This window comes from Nicotiana tabacum, chromosome 20, assembly GCF_000715075.1.
Source record: "Nicotiana tabacum cultivar K326 chromosome 20, ASM71507v2, whole genome shotgun sequence".
NCBI classification, from domain to species: Eukaryota; Viridiplantae; Streptophyta; class Magnoliopsida; order Solanales; family Solanaceae; genus Nicotiana; species Nicotiana tabacum.
Genome location: NC_134099.1, coordinates 103,465,703 through 103,478,486, shown reverse-complemented (window position 1 = coordinate 103,478,486; position 12,784 = coordinate 103,465,703). Strand labels below are relative to the sequence as shown.

Genomic DNA, 12,784 nt, shown 5'->3' with positions numbered 1-12,784 from the left:
ACAATGAAGAAGGAGAAGAACCTGGAAAATCAGGATACGACATGGATCAAGAATCAACTACCCAACACCTTATGAATGCTGCAAGGAAAGGTGACTTATCACCTACGCAAGTGGAAAAGGCAAAATCAGCAGCAAAAGGAAAGAAAAAGCAACAAAAAGATAATTTTGCAGCACCAAAAACTGGGGTGCACACAAGGAGAACGCTAACTAAATCCAGCAATCAGTGATGAATGCTCTCATTTGGAATATAAGGTCAGTCAACACACAGCAGGCCTTTGAAAGGTTGACAAAAATGCATAGGCAAAATCACTATGATTTTGTAGGATTAATGGAGCCAAAGCAACAAGCAAAAAAACTGGAAAGGTACAGAAACAAGATAGGACTTGCACAGGCAATTTCAAATGTTTCCAACAAGATCTGGGCTTTTATAGATGAGGTATTTGAGGTAACTGTTATGTACAATATGGTGCAACAATTAACACTAAGATTGTTTCATACTGAATCGCATGTGGAGTTTGTCCTAACATTGATATACGCAAAATGTGATGCAATTGAGAGGATAGAATTATGGGATTCATTATATGCAATGGCAAGGGATATGGAAGCACCATGGCTTGTAGGAGGTGATTTCAATGTAATATGGGACGAAGAAGAGAAGTTTGGTGGTTTACCTGTGTCATTGAATGAAATTGATGATTTTTGACACTGCATCAACATTTGCAATCTCTTCGACCTTGGATTTAAAGGCAGCATATTTACATGGTGGAATGGGAGAACAGAGGAAGACTGTATATTCAAAAGACTAGATAGATGTTTGGCCAATGTTGAGTTTCAACAAACATTTCCAGGAATAGAGGTGCAGCATTTGTCAAAGACTGGTTCTGATCATAGTCCAATGTATCTGAAGTGTGATATTGAGACTCCACCTATAAAAAAACCTTTCAAGTTCTTGAATTTTTGGGTGGAACATGTGACTTTTAATGATGTGGTGAAAGAGAATTGGTTTGTTGATTTCAGTGCAAATCCTTATATTCTTTTTAATCACAAGTTAAAAAAATTAAAGAAAGCCCTTTCATTGTGGAGCAAGGCTACGTTTGGAGATATTTTCCAAAAGATAGCAAGTATGGAGGAGGTAGTGATGGTTCATGAAGCAGAATTTGAAGCAAATCCTATAGGGATGAACAGGGAAATACTACAAAAGGTTCAGGTATAATTGATTAAATGTCTTGCATTAGAGGAGAAATATTGGCAACAAAAGGCAGGCATGACTTGGTTCAAAGAAGGGGATAGGAACACAAAGTTCTTCCACGCACAAGTGAGAGGTAGGAGGAAGAGACTTCAGCCTAAAAGAATTCAAAACAGTGGAGGAACCTGGATTGAAGAAGAACAAGAAATTGCAGAAGAAGCTATTAAATTCTATGAGGAACAGTTCACAGAAGCATCTACTCCTTCATCATTTGATATCGTAGAGCATGTTCCTAATCTGATTAACACTAAGCAGAATGCAGAATTGATTAAGCAACCAACAAAAGAGGAAGTTAAAGTGGCAGTATTTGGACTTAATGGGGATAGTGCTGGGGGGCCAGATGGTATGACAGGAAAATTTTATCATTCTTGTTGGGACTTAATAGGGGATGACCTGTACGACATGGTTAGGGCTTTTTTCAATGGTCATGAGCTACCCAAATTTGTAACACACACAAACCTAGTTCTTCTACCAAAGAAAAAAGAAGTTAACACCTTTTCTAATTTAAGACCAATAAGCCTCAGTAATTTTTCAAATAAGGTTATATCAAGGGTGGTACATGAAAGGCTACTGAAATTTCTCCCAAGTCTGATATCGGAGGAACATGCGGGTTTTGTTAAGGGAAGGAATATAGTAGAAAACATCCTTCTAACTCAGGAGATAGTGACTGACATTAGGCTTAGAACTAAGGTTGGACCTAATGTCATCCTGAAGCTAGATATGACCAAAGCTTATGATAGATTATCTTGGCTATTCCTAACCAAGGTTCTAAGAAAGATGGTATTTACAGAAAGGTTGATAGGGATTGTCTTTGGATTAGTTTCAAACAATTGGTATTCTATTCTAATCAATGGTCAAACTCATGGTTTCTTTAAGTCCTCAAGGGGAATAAAGCAAGGTGATCCTGTATCTCCAACTTTGTTTATATTGGCAGCAGAAGCATTATCTAGGGGTCTCAATGCACTACATACTAACCTGTATTTTTGTGGATTTGGGATGCCAAAGTGGAGTCCAAAGATCAATCATTTGGCATATACAAATGACATGATTATTTTCTCATCCTCAGATGAAACATCTCTGATGTTGATTATGCAAGTGCTAAAGGCATATGAAGATGCATCTGGGCAGATTGTTAACAAGACCAAATCAGCTGTGTACCTACATCATTTAACAGACATGGAAGTGGTCAGCAAGGTGGAAAGGATCACAGGCATTCATAGGAATGATTTCCCTATCATATATCTAGGTTGCCCGATATTTTATGCAAGGAGAAAGCTGGAATTCTATCAGCCCCTAATTACAAAGGTAATGGACAAACTGCAATCATGGAAAGGCAAGTTATTATCAGTAGGGGGCATGGCAGTTCTCATATCCCATGTTTTGCAAAGCATGCCTATGCATCTACTATCAACTGTAAACCCTCCAAAGTATGTGATAAATAGGTTGCACAAATTGTTTGCTCAGTTTTTCTGGAGCAGCACTGTAGGAGGAACTAGTAGGCATTGGGCTTCATGGAATACTTCATGCATGCCAGTTGAGGAAGGAGGAATAGGTTTCAGGTCACTGCATGATGTAGCAAAGGCATTATTCAACAAGTTGTGGTGGAATTTCAGAACAAAACCAAGCCTATGGAGCTCTTTCGTATGTCAAAAATACTGTAAAAAATTAAACTCTATAATTGTTCCGTGGAAAAGGGGGTCTCACATCTGGAAAAAAATGTTGGAATGCAGAGATCTGATTGAACATCAAATCCTATGGCAAACAAAAATGGGATCCTCACTATTCTGGTATGAAAACTGGACAGGTCTTGGGGCACTATATTTTTTAGTTCCTCAGGACTTTGGCATTGATGAAAATATACATAATGTACATGATGTTACCTTAGATAGTGAGTGGGATGTGGACAGGCTATTTCAAATACTTCCTGAAGACTTAGCAGTACACATTCTGGAGAAAATCAAACCACCTTCAACAATGCAGGTTCTTGAGAGGCCTTTTTGGATGCTGGAAACAAGAGGATATTTCAGTGTTAAGTCAGCATGGGAGTATACGAGAAGAAGAGACGAACCAAGAATAGCTTATAGAAAGATTTGGGTAAAGGGACTGCCTTTTAAAATAGCATTTTTCATGTGGAAAGTGTGGAAAGCAAAGCTACCTTTAGATGATTTCTTGAAAAGGGTAGGTTACTGCATGTCGTCAAAATGTTGGTGTTGTGTACAGCCTGACGAAGAATCTCTTCAACACATGTTTTTTAGATCAGAAACTGCAAAGACAACTTGGAAGTATTTTCTATCGAGGGCAGGAATAAATGTGGAGGGACTTACATTGCACCAAGCAATCACAAAATGTTGGACTGCAAATGTGTGCTTAAGGTTAAAACTAGTAATGCAAGCAATCCCCTCATGCGTAGTCTGGGAACTTTGGAAAAGAAGAAATAGTATGAAGTATGGGGAGGCGGTGACAACTAGCAGGGTGATTTATCAAGTTTCATCAAATCTCCAGGCACTGGTGAAAGTGAGAAAGCCGGGGATGGACAGGGTGCCTCACAAATGGCAAGATCTATTAGAAGTGATGGAAAATTTCACTCCTAAACTTAAGGTTACAAAAGTCATGTGGGAATTTCCAAGTGCAGGATGGCTAAAAGTTAATACGGATGGTGCATCGAGGGGAAATCCAGGCAGGAGCTCAATAGGTTTTTGTATAAGAAATGAAAATGGTGACATAGTCAAGTCAGTAGGGAAAGAGATTGAGGAAACAACAAACACAGTAGCTGAAGCGAAGGCCATGGTAGAAGCACTAAGGTTCTGCAGATTTCAACAATACTCTCATGTATGGCTTCAAACTGACTCAATGTTATTAAAAAAGATAATGGATGGGATCTGGAAATCACCATGGATCATATCTGAGCAGGTAGAGGAAATGATGCAACTAATGAATGGGGGCAATTCAACAGTTACTCATATTCATAGGGAGGGCAACAAGTTGGCAGATCACTTGGCTAATTATGCTTTAGATAATGGAGAAATAGAATACCAACAATTCTGGCATCTAGATGCACAGGGAAGGAGGTTTGTTAATGAAGATAAGCTACAATGTCCAAATCTAAGGGTGAAGGTGAACAGGAGTTAGGAAGCAAAGAGAAAAGGAAGAGCAGGAGGCATAACTTAATCGACCAATATATTCAAATCCTAAGGGAGGAGGATATAAGGGTTGGTATTTCTAACTTTCTTTTATCTAATGCAGGTGCCACTACAATGCTTATGCCCCTCCATGCTGCAACTTTCGACATAACTGATGCAAAAGAACAAAAAAAACATCAACAATCGAGCACAACAAAAAAGACTAATGGCATGGCAACCCAACCAGCATGGGGTGAAAGTGTGCTTTTAGTTCATTGGATATACAACCAGCATGGTGCAAAAGTGTTTAATATCACACGCATTGTTCAGTTACAAATAGAATCTGGGAATATAAAATTGGTTACTCCTCATTTCGAGCACAACAAAAAGCAAATGGCTTTGGAAACACAACTAGCATGTGCAGCAAATATGTTTTTTCGAGAAAAGCAGGCAACAAAGGCCAATGTGTTATTAACACATGCTTCAATACACTTTAGGATTAAATAATCTTTATGTGCACACAGGGTTTAAGGTGGAAGGCATGACAAACAACTCATTTTGCTGGAGATCACGTGCTTCCACAAAGCTTCAATCGATGAAGCAAGAATAATATTTTACGATAATGTGCTGATCGTGTACACAACAGCTGGAAGTGCTTGGGAACAATGAGCACGCAGGGAACCATGCTTTGAGGCTTTTTCTGATTTATAATAATATTTTAATGTGCACACATGGTTTAATGTGGAAGGCATGGCAGACAACACATGATGTTGAGCAAAGGCACTAGGTGTAGCTCACGTACTTCGAACCTGTATTGACTACTCAGCGTGTCGTGCGTCGAAGTAGGCTACGAGCAGATGGCGTGCAATAAATTAAGTGCAATGCTGCAACCACCATGGACGAACGGATGGAGGAACGACAGTTGGAAATGGATTTTCAAATGGATTTGCACGCCAAGACTAGTTAATAAAGGTACATCGAGGAGAGCAAGTGAGTCTACTATGGAGAATGGAAGGAAATCGATATGGAAACAAAGTACAACATGCTTTAAAGAAGGAACGTGGCATTGTGCCTTTCACATGCACGTTCGTGGATGCAGAATTCTATTACAAAGTTTAATAGCCTTAATGTGACGTCAAGGTTGAGTGCAACACTCAATTTTGATAATAGGATACTTGTTAAGTTCAAACTTTATTTCTTTCTTTCAGTTCGTAGGATATCATGACATTGTATTTCGTATTTTATATGGTTATAAATAAAACTAGCCCTAGGCGTTTTGCCTAGCGGATTAAAATAAATAAAAATCCTTACCTTATATAACCCCTCCAAAATCTCGAACCTTCTAAAAATCTAGAAATCCTTTCCATCTTTCGTGACAGATGGAGGGCATAGATTGATTTTCATCCATCCACGGCTCCCATATATCCAACAAATCGCTCAACAAGTGAAAGACACGTGAGAAATCCGGAAGGAACCTTCTTATATTGTCAGAGGCCGTTGGAATCTTACTGACGTGGTGGGATAAGGGTGCGTGTGAGTGAACTCGCCTGAGTTTTCAGGCGAGTTGGGGTTGAATCGGACTGGAGAAGAAGAACAATAGTTGGCACCGCTTTGAGGGGTCTTTAGGATTTTAGGTTTTTTTAGGATAGAAATGATATACAAATTTTATGCAGTAGGGGGGGAAATGGGGCGGGTTTGGGGCAAACGGACCGAGGGTCTTGGGCTGACCGATGGGTAATTTTGTTTGGGCTGGGAAACTTGGACTGACTTTGACCCATATTTTAATTCCTTTCACTTATTTCTTTTCTCTTTCTTCTTTTTTTTCAATTCATTTTTCTTTAAAAAATTCTTTTTCTTTTTTTTTCCAAAATTAAAATTAACACCTAAATTAAATCCTAAACCAAATTATCCTACCATATTAAATTAATTAATCCTAATAATTGTTACTACAAATAATTAAAAACCAAATTAAAGGAAAAACTACCAAAATTCAAAATTAAAATCAAAAGTGCAAAATAAACTATTTTGTGATTTTTCCCTATTTTTATAAAATAACTAATTTGTCAATTAATCCTATAATGTAAAATTAAATCCTAAATGCAAATGCAACATATTTTTTTGTAATTTTCATTAATTAAATAAAATAAATTAAAAATGCATAGACAAATGCAAACAATTACCAGAAAATGCCAAGAAAATCCCCAAAATTGCAAACACTGAAAGAAATTGTTTTATTTTGAATTTATGGGAGTAATTCATATAGGGAAAAAATCACGTGCTCACAGTGAACAAGGTCCATACCCCCAAAGATATGGCCGTTTTTAGCAGAAGCTCTTTCTCTAACTCGGGCACGAGGGTGGGTGTAAAGTCAGCCACAAAATCAGCCAGAATTTGGGACCTGATAGTCGTCCGGGGTTGATATTTGATATCGTACCCTCCGAGTTCGATGGCCCATTTGGCTTGTCGACCCGATAACTCGGGCTTATGCAATATGCGTTGAAGAGGATATGTCATTTACACACAAATATGATGGCATTTAAAATAAGGATTTAATTTTCGAGATGCCCTAATTAATGCAAGAGCTAATTTTTCTAGGTGCGAATACCTGGTTTCGGCATCTCCCAGGGTCCGACTTATATAAAAAATAAGGAATTGCGTACCTTGTTCTTCTCGAGCCAGCACACCACTTACCGCTACCTCGGATACAGCCAGGTACAAATATAACGTTTCATCCTCCTTTGGGGTGTGAAGTAAAGGTGGTCTTCTCAGATATCACTCCAACTCCTCTAAGGCGCATTGGCATTCCGGAGTCCATTCGAAGCTATTTTTCGAAGCTATCATTAGTGATTCCTTACCCGAAGGGCCAGTTATGATTTTTTCACTGATTTCACTCTTCTTTTAAATAAGCCTCTACTGGAAATATTGCTAAGTATATGATTTCAAGTGTTTAAGCTGAAAATGTTGATTTTCTGACAAAAATGGTTTTAAACTGTAAAGTTGATTCGTTATTATGTTGTTTATTCAGTATATGATTTTGACCTGCTCGTCACTACTTTCAGTCCTTATTTACCTTAGTTACTTACTAAGTTGGTGTGCTCACGTTACTCCTTGCACCTTGTGTGCAGATCTAGGTGTCCGAGCGGCCGAGTGAGGGTCTTCAACTAATTCAGCATTTGCTGGAGATTTCCAGGTAGCTGCATGGCGTCCGCAGCCTGTTTTCTCCTCCCTATCTTGTAAATTTTCCTCATTTTCTAGGCTTGTGATGTAGTAGATGCTCAGACACTTATTAGAGGCTCTAGACTCATGATACCAGATATTTGGGGTTGTGTAGCTTTCATGTTTATTTGACATTCCGCATATGAAATTGTGCTTTAAATCATTATTATGAAAATTTGGTATTTAACCCTGTGTTAGAAAATGGTTTTTATAAAAGGAACTTGTTGTGGTTAATGGTTTGGGTTGGCTTACCTAGTAATGAGATAGGCTCCATCATGACCGGGTATTTGGAGTTGTGACAAGTTGGTATCAGAGCCTAGGTTACATAGGTCTTGCGAGTCATGAGTTGGTTTAGTAGAGTCTCATGGATCGGTACGAAGACATGTGTATTTATTCTCGAGAGGCTGCAGAAACTTTAGGAAAATCTTCATATTCTTGAAATTCTTGTCGTGCGAATCTGTTGATCCGAATACTAAACTTCTGTTTTTCCATTCTCTCACAGATGGTGAGGACGTATGCTACCGGGCAGGGTGGACAACCACCAGTTGGGGACACCAGCGGCCGAGGACACGCTTGAGGCCGTGGTAGGGGCATAGCAGCTAGGGCAACACCTGCAAATCCACCAGCTACCCCAATTCAGGATCAGGTCCCAGCTGTGAACGCTACAATAGCGCCAGTTCAGGCATCAGTTATGCCCATTCTGATTCCAGGCCTTCAGTGTGTACCGGTTTGGCTCAGGCAATTTTAGTTACTACGACCGCAGCTACTTCTCAGGACGGGAGAGGCACCCAGACTCCCATTGCTCGCACACCCGAGCAGGTTGTGCAAGGACTCCAGACACCGGGGGTACCTCCAGCCCAGCCGGTTGTACCAGCTCAGGAGTTTGTGGTACCAGTTATGTCGGACGACGAGCAGCGTCGACTAGAGAGGTTTGGTAGACTCAAACCTCCGACTTTAAGCGGTGCAGAGGGCGAGGATGCCCAGGGATTCTTAGATAAATGCCAGAGGATGCTTCGTACAACAGGGATTCTAGAGACCAGTGGTGTAGCTTTTACCTCCTTTCAGTTTTCTGGGGCTGCCTTCACTTGGTAGGAGGCGTATGAGAGGCATAGGCCTATTGGTGTAGCACCCCTTAATTGGCATCAGCTCTTTATTCTCTTTCTAGAGAAATATGTGCCACAGTCTCACTGAGAGGAGCTGTGCAGGCAGCTTGAGCAGTTGCGTCAAGGAGAGATGACTGTGATGCAGTATGAGATGTGGTTCTCTGAGTTAACCCGTTATGCGGTTTGGTTGGTTCCCACAGATCGAGAAAGGATTATGAGGTTTGTTGATGGTCTCACATAGCAGCTTTGGATTTTTATGACTAGGGAGAGGGTGACAGGTGCTACTTTCGAGGAGGTTATGGATATTGTCCGTGAGATTGAGTCTGTTCGTCGCTAGGAGCGAGAGGATAGGGAGGCCAAGAGGCCTCAAGGATCTGGTAGTTACAGTGGTACTCCTTCAAGAGGTCAGTTCCAGCAGGGCAGAGGTCGCCCATTCAGGTAGGCTCATTCAGCTCACCCAAGTTATCGTGGGGAATCATCGGGTCATGGTTCTCACAGTTCTCATTAGGGCCACTCATCACTCATTGCCCTTCCAGCTCAGAGTTCGTTCCGAGCTCCATCGGTGCAAGGTGTTCCCATGCCAAGTCCTTTTACTGGTCACTCCGGTGCCAGGGGTTCCCGTTAGTCCCCATCTCCAGCACCGGGGAGTTGTTATGACTGTGGAGAGTTTGGGCATATGAGGAGGCAATACCCTCGTCTTTGTGATTGTTAGTCTCAACAAAGGGATTATCCCTCCACTTCGGCTCCGATTACTTCACCACCCGCCCAGCCAGCTAGGGGTGAAGGTCAGTCAGCCAGGGGTCGCCCTAGAAGGGAAGGTCGATCAGGTAGTGGTCAGGCCCATTTCTATGCCCTCCCAGGTAGACCAGATGTTGTTGCTTCAGATGCCGTGATTTTAGGTATTGTTTTTATCTGCCATAGAGATACCTCTGTAAGTTTGATCCCGGTTCCACCTTTTCTTATGTGTCATCGTACTTTGCCCATTATCTAGATATGCCCCGTGAGTCTCTTGTTTCACCTGTTTATGTATCTACACCAGTAGGTGATACTGTTGTTGTAGACCGTGTGTACCAGTCGTGGGTGGTGACTATTGGGGGTCTGGAGACCCGAGTGGATCTTTTACTATTGTGTATGATGGATTTCAATATCATTTTGGGCATGGATTGGCTATCTCCGTGTTGTGCTATTCTGGACTGTCATACCAAGGCAATCATATTGGCTATACCGGGTGTGCCAAGGATTGAGTGGCGAGGTTTGACTGATTATGTTCCCAGTAGAGTGATCTCATTCTTTAAGGCCCAGCGTATGGTTGGGAAGGAATGTCTTTCGTATCTAGACTTTGTGAGGGATGTCAGAGCTGAGACTCATAGTATTGATTTTGTCCCAGTTGTGAGGGATTTTCCGGATGTGTTTCCTGCAGACCTGCCAAGCATGCCACCAGACAGGGATATTGATTTTGGTATTGACCTGGTGCCGGGCAATCAGCCCATTTCTATTCTGTCGTATCGTATGGCACCAGCGGAGTTGAAGGAATTAATAGAACATCTTTAGGAACTCCTCGATAAGGGGTTCATTCGGCCTAGTGTGTCACCTTGGGGTGTGCGAATTCTATTTGTGAAGAAGAAGGATGGAACTATGAGAATGTGCATTGATTATAGGCAATTGAACAAAGTAATAATTAATAACAAGTATCATTTCCCTCGCATTGATGATCTATTCAACCAGCTTCAGTGAGCAAGAGTGTTTTCCAAAATTGATCTTCGTTCAGGTTATCACCAGCTGAAGATCAGGGACTCGGATATTCTTAAGACAACTTTGAGGACCCAATATGGTCATTATGAGTTCCTGGTGATGTCTTTTGGGCTGACCAATACACCAGCAACATTCATGCATTTGATGAACAACGTGTTCCGACCTTATCTTGATTCGTTTGTCATAGTCTTCATTGATGATATTCTGGTGTATTCGCGTAGTCAGGAGGAGCACGTGGAACATTTGAAAGTTGTGTTGCAGAGATTGAGGGAGGAGAAGCTTTATGCAAAATTCTCCAAGTGTGAGTTTTGGCTCAGTTCAGTGGCTTTATTGGGGCGCGTGGTGCCCTGCGAGGGTATTCAGATTGATCCGCCGAAGATAGAGGCGGTTCAGAGTTGGCCCAAATCATCCTCAGCCATAGAGATTCGCAACTTTCTTGGTTTGGCAGGCTATTATCGCCGGTTTGTTCAAAAATTTTCATCTATTGTATCTCCCTTGACCAAGTTGACTCAGAAGGGTGCTTCATTTGTATGGTTAGACGAGTGTGAGGAGAGCTTTCAGAAGCTCAAGGCAGCTTTGACCACAGCTCCAGTATTGGTTTTTCCATCAGCTTCAGGTTTATATATCGTGTATTGTGATGCCTCGAGAGTTGGGATTGGATGTGTGTTGATGCATGAGGGTAGAGTTATTGCTTATGCTTCTCGTCATTTGAAGCCCCATGAAAAGAACTACCTTATTCACTATTTGGAGTTGGCTGCCATAGTTCACGCATTGAAGATTTGGAGGCATTACTTGTATGGCGTGTCTTGTGAGGTGTTCACTGATCATCGCAGTCTCCAGCACTTGTTCAAGAAAAAGGATCTTAATTTGAGGCAGCGGAGATGGTTGGAGTTGCTTAAGGATTATGATATCACTATATTGTACCATCCGGGGAAGGACAATATGGCGGCCGATGCTTTGAGATGAAAGGCAGTGAGTATGGGGAGTTTGGCATATATTCCAGTTGGGGAGAGACCTCTTGTAGTTGATGTTCAGGCCTTGGCCAATCGGTTCGTGAGGATAGATGTTTAAGCCGCGTAGCGACTATTAAGCTATGTAGCGACTATTAAGCCGCGTATTTGATTTAAAAATATTATATTATTTCGTATTTTGGATATTTATACTGTATTATGGGTTGTATGGCATGTTTGGGGCCTTGTGCCGACGTGTAGAAACCCTTAGGGGAATTTTGGTTGTTTTTCCTCACTTTACTTGCTAAAAGCATATCCCCAGTCATGTTTTACATGTTTAAATGTTTAAAACTGATTTTATCTTTCCACTTCTAAATGAGAGAACTATTCGGACTGAGTTCCCTTATTTCCACTGTTGTGCCTGAGAGGTTGTAAGGTTATTGACTGAGAGAGTTTGAGAACCCAACTGTGAGGATATTTATATATGTAAGTTATGGATCGGGTTGCACGGCGCAATGATACTTATATGGATCGGGCTACACGCTGCAGTGATATATATATTGGATCAGGCTACACGCCGCAGCAATATGACGCTTGGGCTGTAGGAGCCCCTCCGGAGTGTGTACACCCCCACTGAGAGTAGTCGACTATAAATTATGGATCGGGCTGCACACCACAGCGGTTATTATGATTTCTATTATTACGAGATATTAAAGAGAGTGAGTGACGAGTGTTGAGTCACGAGTAATTGAGAGGCTGCCCGAGAGGCCATATCCTGAGTGATTCCTTGCCCAAGGGGCCAGTTATGATGTTTTCACTGATTTCACTCTTCTTTTAAATAAGCCTCTATTGGAAATATTGCTAAGTATATGATTTCAAGTGTTTAAACTGAAAATGTTGATTTCCTGACGAAACTAGTTTTAAACTGTAAAGTTGATCCGTTATTCTGTTGTTTATTCAGTATATGATTTTGAACGGCTCGTCACTGCTTTTAGTCCTTATTTACCTTAGTTACTTACTGAGTTGGCGTACTCACGTTACTCCCTGCATGTTGTGTGCAGATCCAGGTTCCCGAGCGGCCAAGTGAAGGTCTTCAGCTGATTCAGCGTTTGCCGGAGATTTCCAGGTAGCTGCCTGGCATCCGCAGCCATGTTTTCTCCTCCCTATCTTGTTACTTTTTCGCATTTTCTAGGCTTGTGATGTAGTATATGCTCAGACATGTATTAGAGGCTCTAGACTCGTGACACCAGATATTTGGGGCTGTGTAGCTTTCATGTTTATTTGACATTCCGCGTATGAAATTGTGCTTTAAATACTTATTATGAAAATTTGGTATTTAAACCTGTGTTAGAAAATGATATTTTATAAAAGGAACTTGTTGTGGTTAATGGTTTGGGT

At 41.2% G+C, this 12,784-nt stretch overlaps 1 protein-coding gene across 1 annotated transcript; it reads left to right on the top strand.

The window, feature by feature from the left end:
- The first annotated feature begins 1,264 nt into the window (after window positions 1–1,264).
- On the top strand, window positions 1,265–4,872 carry LOC107826922 (uncharacterized). Its single transcript, XM_016653968.2, has 2 exons — window positions 1,265–4,370; window positions 4,490–4,872. The coding sequence occupies exons 1-2, from the start codon at window positions 1,265–1,267 to the stop codon at window positions 4,870–4,872; spliced, it is 3,489 nt and encodes a 1,162-aa protein (XP_016509454.2).
- Window positions 4,873–12,784: the final 7,912 nt, after the last annotated feature.